The sequence below is a fragment of the Pieris napi genome, chromosome 6 (assembly GCF_905475465.1).
Source record: "Pieris napi chromosome 6, ilPieNapi1.2, whole genome shotgun sequence".
NCBI classification, from domain to species: domain Eukaryota; kingdom Metazoa; phylum Arthropoda; class Insecta; order Lepidoptera; family Pieridae; genus Pieris; species Pieris napi.
The window spans coordinates 8,781,017-8,791,248 of NC_062239.1; the positions used below are offsets into that span (position 1 = coordinate 8,781,017).

The 10,232-nt window shown below is 32.8% G+C and overlaps 1 protein-coding gene across 5 annotated transcripts in view; it reads right to left on the reverse strand.

The window, feature by feature from the left end:
- LOC125050634 (ras-specific guanine nucleotide-releasing factor 1-like) overlaps positions 1 to 8,305 on the reverse strand; it is a 35,106-nt gene extending 26,801 nt beyond the window's left edge. For all 5 annotated transcript variants that reach the window (XM_047650600.1, XM_047650598.1, XM_047650599.1 and 2 more), the window contains exons 1-6: positions 7,955 to 8,305; positions 7,252 to 7,350; positions 6,655 to 6,723; positions 5,815 to 5,928; positions 4,493 to 4,599; positions 565 to 712 (exon numbers count right to left, since the gene is read on the reverse strand). In XM_047650600.1, the coding sequence (XP_047506556.1) occupies positions 565 to 712; positions 4,493 to 4,599; positions 5,815 to 5,928; positions 6,655 to 6,723; positions 7,252 to 7,341 (528 nt within the window). In that variant the 5' untranslated portion in view covers positions 7,342 to 7,350; positions 7,955 to 8,305. The remainder of the gene's footprint in view (positions 1 to 564; positions 713 to 4,492; positions 4,600 to 5,814; positions 5,929 to 6,654; positions 6,724 to 7,251; positions 7,351 to 7,954) is intronic.
- Positions 8,306 to 10,232: the final 1,927 nt, after the last annotated feature.

A 10,232-nucleotide genomic window follows, 5' to 3' on the forward strand; every position in this document is an offset into this window, starting at 1 on the left:
CGTCGACTCTAGATTTTATGTTATGAATCGTAACATAAAATCCAATTACAGTAAAACCCGTTTAAGACGATTTTATAAGGTCCGAAAGAAAGTCGCGTCTAAGCAAGGGATGATAGGGAAAGTATAACGTACTACATATTATTATGTATTATGTTCTAATTTCGTATATGTAGGTAATTCACTATAAATTACTTTGAACGCAGTGTAATGATAATTACGTTATTCAAAGTAACCTATACAGGTTTGACAGAAAGATATATGCATTAGGAATTACAAGATTTGAACATATTTTAACTTTTGCTGTGCGTCTTAAATCATTAACAGCTGTTAATGCCTGGGCGTTTGACAAAATCGACGTTAAATCAGGCGTACTCAACGGGATGACGATTCGTCACACGCATTAAGAAATGCATGAAAATACGTTTCAAGTTGCAGGGACTGGAGTATGATCAGAGAAATCGTATTAAACGTGATCGTAATTTTCCAAAATCATCAAATAAATCCATCTACTATCTGGTCCCAATATATATATTACACATAGTAAATGAATTATTAAATAGTTACCTCTGAGCGCAGTTTTTTCACTTCATTTGACAGTTCTTCACATTGCTGGGCGTATTGCCATCGAGATGTACGCTCGCTCTCCACTACCTGAAGAAGATGCAATTGCTTCTGCTCCAGTTCTTCCTTTTGGAGTAAAAGCTTATTGAAGCTGGAAAATACAATATAACATTTTACAGGTATCTTTGCTTTTCATTAATGATATTATTTTTCTTTGTTTTTTTTATCAACTTCAAAATTGTGCAATGAAACAAAACTTTTAACGGGTTGACAACTATACTTAATAGCAATATGCAGACTTTTTTAGAAACAAACATCGAACATACCATATCATACAAACCTACATATAAGCTACCTAAAAACGCACTTTCTTCGGCCAACGCTCATCAACGAATCAAAAATATTTATACTGTATTCACTAACAATCTTAAACAACATCTTCTCAACCTGTCTTATGCTTAAACGGAAAATATTCTTACTGTGCAACAATAGTTTAATAAATTATAAAATGTAAGTGTTATTTTTTACTCAAAAGGGTTCCCAAATCTTACACATTGTAATCCATATGTACTTTATAAACACATTTTTATTTATTTATTTTATGTTCAATACGATATATCCTTAAGACCAAATCCCGATAAACTTTTCAATGCCCACGCGACATCGGGGAAGTGCAGAGTTTAGCGTAGGATGTAAGCCGAGACTCATTTGCTATGGCAACACGATCCTTTGCCTGCACTGAGCCTTGACCTATATAAGTAGCAATAAATAATATTGTTGACAGGTAGTTGGATTCATTTTATGTAAATAGGAGTGTTAGGTCGTCACGTGTTTAGAAAAAGTTAAGCATAATATTGTTTTATGAAATAACATTATATGCTAAGAATATAATGTGAAGTTATTTATAACGAAACTAGCTACCCCTACGAACTTCGTTTCTCCTTAATGTGATTTTACTTAGCCTACCTTTTTAGTACATACCAACATGGAACATTTTGCTATACTAGTCTAGAGACTCTTCGGTTTTTCGGAATGAAAACTTTTTAGGAGTTTCTGTAAATTTTTCACTATATAAACCTAATAAGTCATAAGATTTTAATTCACATATAAAAAATAGGGGTCGATCGTAGAGGGGTGAAAATTAAGGGTTGTATGTATTTTTGTATTCTGTATCATAAAAAAATAAAAACAAAAAATTTATCTAAAAAATAAAAATTTAGGGGTAACCCTTATCACTTAGGGGTATGAAAAATAGATAGTTTTATGTGCACAATACTCCTACGATAAATAAATCTTCAGAAAAAACACAGACTTAGAGGTATATAAGGCATAGAAGGCGTCCTTCTTGGCCAAAAACCTTATTATTATTATTATTATTTAACAATGGTTTATAAGTAGTAATCTCTTAGGATATACTTAAACTCTTTGGATAGGTAGAAGAATCTATGTAATGTTAAAAGCAACGTAAATTCTAGCTGGTAAAGTCTGGCATAATGATAATAAATAACGCAACTCACCAAGGATGTACATACGTTTTCGCTAGGTAAAATTGTTGGGCCGTTAATAATTAAAAGGACACATATATCGTATGAAGTTGTATACAAAAGAAATATAACTGGAATTTGATTAGAATAAATTACACAAACCCATAGAATTTCAAATTAGTTATAACTAATGAATAATTAATTCTTGACCTAATTTCTACGTTGGTTTAACTAATTAATAATTTGCCAATTACTTTATAAATAATTAATAACCTGAAGTTTAAAATAGACTGAGCCTTCCTGGCCATTCTCGAAGATCCATATTGCCCCAGGCCAAGGCCGCGACCCTAATCCCTTGGGTTGCCATGGCAACGGACTACTTCCCATAGCCAGGGATGTTCATAACATTATTATTTATCTTTGAAGTGTTATGAATATGTGTGTATTGGTGAATGTGGTAAATCACAGAACAGATTTTTTTTTACTTATGTAACTTTAATGACGTTGTGGTTTATGACATTTTCCTCTGAATAATTGTAATGTAAAGGGAGGGCAAAACTTGCTGAGTTTCTTGCCCGTTCTTCTCAGAACAAGGCCTCCTGGTAGTTTTGCGAACGGATGGCGTAGTCTTGCTCTTTCGTGAATTTTGTAAACGTTGCTGACATTCATAAGCATGCTCTAAGAAGCATCTAAATTGAATAAACGTATTTTGATTTTTTGATTTATTTCCATAGAAATACAAGTAATATAATACATTTATTATATTTATAGCTGACCTGGCAAACGTCGTTTTGCCATGTATATCATTTATAATAAAAAATAGGGGTTGATCGTAGAGGGGTGAAAATTGGGGGTTGTATGTATTTTTTAATGCTGTATAATAAAAAAATAAAGAAAAAATTTAGGGGTGGACTACCCTTAACATTTAGGGGGACGAAAAATAGATGTTGTCCGATTCTCAGTTATACCCAATATGCTCACAAAATTTCATGAGAATCGGTCAAGCCGTTTCGGAGGAGTTTAACCACAAACGCGACACGAGAATTTTATATATTAGATATTACAAATAATCAGTTAGCTTTGCATGACGTATAACATTAAAATAATTTCGTGACTATGGCGGTTAACGCCCAACAACGTGATAATAAATCATATCCATTTTTTAACTTGAATAAGTCTGAGTACGGCGTATATATTAAATGTTCACACGTACATTATTTAATATCCATCCAGAAATGATCTTCCGGTATTAATTACCAAGATACAAAATGATTACTTAGCCAAATAATAAAAAAAGGGTGCGTGTACTTAAGTACGCGCGTAAGAAGTTATACTTCTTTGGCATTATTAAAAATAGTTTTTGATTGCATGCAAATAATTAATTACAATTAAATAATCAAATACTGGAAAAGGAGTCATTATAGTCAATAAAGTTCAGTTTACATTTGAAAAATTAAATAAATAAATATTTATTATTATTCTCTTACACTAAGTGTAACATACATTCTATTATTATTCGAATGTTGTTTTTAAATTATCTCCAATGCCGTAGCATCTTCCGTGGGCAACTTCATTCTGTTAATTTTGTGTCACGGTGCGCGCGCATCGTAAAATTTCACTCTCATCAATTTTTCATAACGCGCCTAAAGAAGTATAACTTCAAAAATCCTATTCTATACGTTGACTGTACGATCACAATCAACTTAAAAACTACTGCAAGGATTTATGTGGTACGAATATATATCATGTATATAGATAGATAGTAATGACGAGGTTAGGTAGATAATCTGAAAAGGTGTTGCGTAAATTGGTTAACATAATGATAATTGTATACGTAAATTTAAAACGCCTGCATCTGTGAGGAGCTAGAGCGGTGACTACTTTGAAATAGTTATTACTAGCTGGTGCCCGCGCTATTTGTCCAAATGATGTAGCGTGAAAGACAAATTTTATACGAGAAGCAATAAAAGTATCTATTTTCATTTTGGGATCAATTTATTTGTACCAAATGCGCATTTGAAATAAATTTTCATTTTTTATTGTAGTTATGGTTCAGTATTTTGGCTATAATGGCTTACACATAAGATATCTATATATATATAGGCTTTTTGTAGGACTATTTTAGATACACATTTCCATCATACATTACATATGTGTAATGTACTCTAGCGGTTTCGGCAGCGCACGCCAGAATAGCTCGCAGATGGTAGATTTTTTCCTACTTACTTGATATTTTGGACACTTCACACAATATCTTTATAAATTTTTGCCTATGTGTTATGTAAGCTATATTATTGTAAAGTTAAAATAAAATCCATTCAGTAGTTTTTACGTGAAAGAGTATCAAACATCCATCCATACTTAAAAACATCGGGTTTATAATATTAGTAGGATTTCAAATATAATACACAAAATATATCATGTTATATTGTAAGCACGAAACTAACCTCGCCTCTCTGATCGCGTCGACCCAATGAACACAGTCTACTTCGGAAGCTGCTCTCAGTTCGTACTGACGTTGACTCTCACGGCGATAAGAAATGATGAAACAAAACTAAACAACAATATAACAAGTATTTAATTATGTAGAATAATTTTGTGCTTTCAAAGCAATTGTGCACCAAATCACACTTTTCTATTAGTAATTATAATCTAACAAAGGTTAATATAAAAATATATAATTAGTGTTTCATTTTAATTTTTTCTTGGAAATAGTAAAATTCATAATGGAATGAACTCGATTTTGTTCTACAATGTTGTTTCTGTCTTCTTCTATTAGTCGTTACCTAATAAATGATTTAAGTGGGGTTATATCTAAAAAATATTTTACAGTGCCACATACTTTTCTTGGCCGGCGGCTGAAATTGGTACTACCGCCATTTTGGTGCGTACAAAAAAATAATTTTGCTATTGCTAGGTATCTTAAAAGATATTATATTAATAGGTAACAAAATCTATATCAGTTGTTAGTATTGTCTTTTATTAACATAACTTTTACACATTTAAAGAAAATACTTTTTTACCGCATTGAAGTTATGTATTATTAAAGAAATATAATTATTTTACTATTAGTCAACACAAAAGATTAGAACGTGTAGGTACTTTAGACTTTTAAAATCTACTGAGGTTAGGTTAGTAACAAGTCCGTTCCGCACGAAGTCTCGAAATAAAAGTGAGTCAACGCCGGTGTTGCCACGTTTTATATAGGTTTCTGCTACAAGATGGCACGTTAGTCCGCTAACATTACATATATTTGTCACCGTGACCACCCACGCTGTAAAGCACGCGAAACGTCGGATTTTTTTTAAATTAAGTATGTAAAATAATTATAATTTTATAACAATACTTCAATCCGGTAAAAAAGTGTTTACTTTAAATATCAGTTGTCCCTAAGTTTTTGTCTCATTTATTTAAGCCTAGAATTATATTTTCTAGATACTAGTATACATTGTTAAGTTAGCTTGCATGACTTCAAATTATACCCCTTATAATGGTCAATTTTTATTTACTGGCAATCCGTGACAGTGACGCTCTTAGCGGCCAAGAAAAGTATGAAGTATTGTAGAATAGATATTCCATTTCCATTGCTAAGAGGCTCTAAGTAGTTTAGTGGTTTACTTTCCTTTAGAATTAAAAACAACACATGTCGTTTTAGTAGGAACTTAACGATATACCTCAAGATTATAAGCATTACGATACCAAGAGTGTTGCGTACATAACAAAAATTTCACGAAAATTTAAACGGAAGAATAATTTAAACGGAACTCACCGAAGCATTTCTTTCTATTGGTGATTTGCTGAGTCTTTCGCAATATGAACCCTCTAGAAGCAGCACACCTGTTGGCCGTGTATTATTTTCGGATTCGTAGTAGAATAGCAGATTCTGTGGACAAATTTTCACCTTTAGTACTGTAACCTTAGGTACCGTTGAATCGATAGTGGTGGAGGACCTGCCGTGCCTGAAAGCCTGAAAGCCAAAGAACAGAGAGTGCTGGAAGATTCTCATTTTACAGGCCAAGACACTTTTTAGGTCGAAGGCCCAGCGGCTTATGTAACGTTCAAAATAAATATACATTTACAAATTAAAATATGGACTGCAATATGAGATAGATTTTTTTAGTAAGGCAACCTTAACAGTTTTTAAAAGTATTGTTTTTTTCTTTTTAAATATATATGCACTTAAAAACTAATTCAATCTAGAAAATCTATAAATCTCTAGAGCCAACTTCACAATGAATTTTTAAGCTTTATTGTCTGAGCTGTATTAAACTAGAAATAATATTACAACGTTATAATAAACGCTTACACGTTTCTTGAGTGAGGCTACTACAATTTGTAAGCTACATTAACCCCTTAATATGGTAAACAAAAAAAAACTTTTTAAATATTATAAAGTAAGGTAAAATATTTGTCATAAGGTAGAAGTGACGTGTACTTGCTACTTATATGTAGCAACATCGTAGCAGTTCGTAGAACTTATCACCAAATTGTAGCACAATGTAGCAACAATCTTCTAAGTCACAACGGAGAATTTTGCCGAATACTTTATCAAAAATGCAATAGATGCCCATACAATTGGAGTAGTACTGAATAATTAAATTCCAGTTACCTGATAAAGAATGAACCATCGCAGTTGCCATTTCGTGTTGTCCGAGCTACGTTTGTGCAAGTAACCCGCCTGTAAGAAGATTTGTTATTTTAAATATAGTAAGGGACTTTTTAATACCTAAAGACCAAATATCTAAGTCGTGAATATAATCTCTTTATCTGTTCAAAATCGGAACACAATTTTGCCCTATAGTACTCAACCGCGTTCATGTTTAAAACGTCGTCTTATACTGAACTAAAGCGGTTAATAACTTACAATAAATAATAAATTCCGAATGAAGTAGTAAAATCAGTTTGTTTATAAAAAGTAAAACGTTAAAAGGCGAACTTTAGAAATAATATATTTATGTTCCTAAATACCGCAGTTTATTAATTATATCTATTAACAGGTTCATATTTTTAAGGATGCAGTATTGATAATTTTTATTTGATTGTTAAGAACGTTTGGGAACTGCAAAATGTTTTGCAATTCAAATGTAAAATGTTTTATTGGTGTGAATGTTTTTTTTATAGAGCAATTTTTGCGCGGCTACTAATGTTATGTCATAAACATATTTTGATTTGAATAAAGATTGCAATAAAATACGTATTTACTTACCTGTGAATGGTCATACTGAGCACGTTCTGATAATGCGATGAGTTGGCCATCGTTGACGCGTATAGAGCGTTGTATCTTCGGACTAAGCATAATGATTACCTAGGATGTATAAATCAAAATTATCTAATTATTAGGATATACATAATGTGTATTGGCATGGGTGTATGTTTAAGGAGGATGCCGAGAGGGCCATGTCCACACATGTTGTGTTGCCAAAGGGTTACCGATTCTAAATTATACAAAATTGACACATAGACCCCTAAAAACCTCTATATACATCAGTATATACATGTATAAAGAATTAGGAGTACGCGCAATACGCCTTAATCAGGGGCGCTGTTACAATTAACGCGACAAGACTGGCATTGCTATAGCAATTTTTATATCGAGGTTTAAAGTAGAAGTTTCAACAAGTTTTTATTATTTTTGTGAAGTAAATTATTATTAAAATTATGTATGAAAACTTTGTAATATAAATTTGCAAAGTTAGTATCTATCAATAATATATCACTAGAGTTCTATTAACATTGTATGTATTTAAAAAAAAAAATTAAGTTTTTTAATAAGATATTCTCAACCGGTATTGCTACAGATTTCACTAAAATGCCATAATTGTTTTTAAGTCAATTTTTTCTCATTATTCTTAAGTAAATTCACGAAATAGTTTGTGTAATACCTGCTTAAAAATAATAATAAAACTTACTTTTTTAGTACCATGTAACTCGAATGTTCACTAAATACTTCATTCTACTCTATAATATCGATTTTAAGTTTAACAATAAAAGACACTTATTTTAAGCACTGAGAACAAGTTAATAGACATTAGAAACATCAACAATAGTATAGAAAAGGGATCAACATTAAAATATATTTACTCTAGACGCCTGTTGAACATATAAACACAAACTCTTTTATTTATGTTGCTTTCTAATCTGTGCAGGCGTTAAATAGTGAGTTTTGAAAGGAGGTTTTAGTTGCGATTTATTACTGGCTGTTTTGGCTTGAGTTTTTTATTTTTTATTTAAGGATTGAGAGATGTTTCCGTGTCGAGGACGACAGAGGGACTGCTGGGAGAGCACCTGTTAGCTGAATCGACCGTGCCGCGCTTGCGTGTCTGATGACGTACAAAATATGTTGAAGACTTATGTATACCGCGTTAGGTTTATTTTTTATTAAATCGGATACCACTGGTTGTATCAGCAGTGTGAATTAATCATTTAAAACCTTAGTTGTTTGGGGTATTTACATGGGGTAGGTATATACATATTTTCATCTAATTTATTTGCATGTTATATTATTAAATATTTCGACCTAAAAATAAACGTTTACTTTCTTTATTTATGCCATCTAATGAAATCGAATTTATTGAATCACGTGTACATAAAACACGACGATAAAGTTATATCATTTATTAAATTATTTAATGCAACTATCATTTAATATATACTTATATATCAGGAAAATGGCATGAAAACTGTTTTTTATTAAATTAAATCTTCTAAATGTTAATAGGTCTGTGGGCAAGCGGGACGGGACGCAGTTTCAGTAGCAATAAGCGGCCCAGCCGTATCTTTAGGCTTCAGCCGACACGCGCTATAAAGGCGTGTATACACTTATAAAACCTCTTTTTTAGATTAATAAGCTACAGTTCCATTTCTCATTTTTTAAACTCTATTATTAGCTACAGATAAGAAACTTATTGTTAGTTGTTGATGATAAATGTGCACGTAGGTATATTGTTAAAATTGAATCCACTGAATGCCTTTAATGTTGAATTTAGTTAATTAGGAATACCTCACATTAGCAACAGTCTGTAACGAGAATAATGTCTACCACAAGTCACAATGCACAATGCCATGAAGAACAGGGTTACCCTACAGTGGATAAAAGGACACAGTGGGTCTCTCGACAATGATGCTACCGACGAGCTTGCATGAAGAGGCTCCGGAATGATGCCGGCTGGCCCGTATACGCTCCTTCCCTTGCCCTTCTCGCAAGTGGGAAACTGGATTCGCGAAAGATCCACAGAACTCCAACATCACCGATGGTCGCGAAACGCGGACTGCAGGCAGTCCAAAATGGAACTGCCAGCAGTTAATCTCAATTACGGGCCACTTTATAAACATCTTTTTCTCCTAGTCGCAACTGACAGTCCCTTGTGAACAGGCTGTTTCAGCGCAGAGGAATCATTCACCCACGTAGTCCTGGAATGCGTGACTGTGGCTTCCTAACGTACAGAAATTGTCGGGGTAGTGAGGTTGCTCCGTGAAGCCTGTGAAGTGCCCAGGAGACTTCTGTATATATATTCTGCTAGGCTGGCATAGTTTTATTTTTTTTTATTGAGAAAGATTTACAGCTTATTACTAACTTACCTACTAAATACAATATTCTTTTACGCCATTAAATAAATCTTTACAAATAGTTAAGTACTAATAATATTAACTGTATTGGTAACAATAAAATGATTTTATTCAACTAAATAAATATATATCAAAGAAAGTAATAAACTAAGTAAAAAATTGGTTAAGTAACGCTAAACAGTTTAGTATAACTTATATGTACACTTATAAAAACTTATGGTTCATCATTCATTCCACTGAGGAGTTCAGATGTCATAGCTCTCCTTGCCGACACCACACTTGAGGCGAACAGGTCAATATCACAAGTTAGACTATTAAATTTACTCGCCGCCCTAAGCATAAAGCTGTTCCCTCTGTAATTGGTGTTAACTTTCGTTGTGTACAATTAAACAAGTTAGCCAGGACTTTACAACGGACCTAATGAGACTCTTAGTGCGGAAACTGAGTCCACCAACCTATCGTCGAACAAGTCCAGCTTGATATACCTATTTACAAAGATTTCTGGTGGCGGAAAGATGTTAAATAATCTGATGTCAAAAACCTACTTGTAATCAACCTGCATTGGCATCTCTTAAGGGAAAGGGCCCAACCCCTTGTGAATACCTACGCACTGTCTTCGGA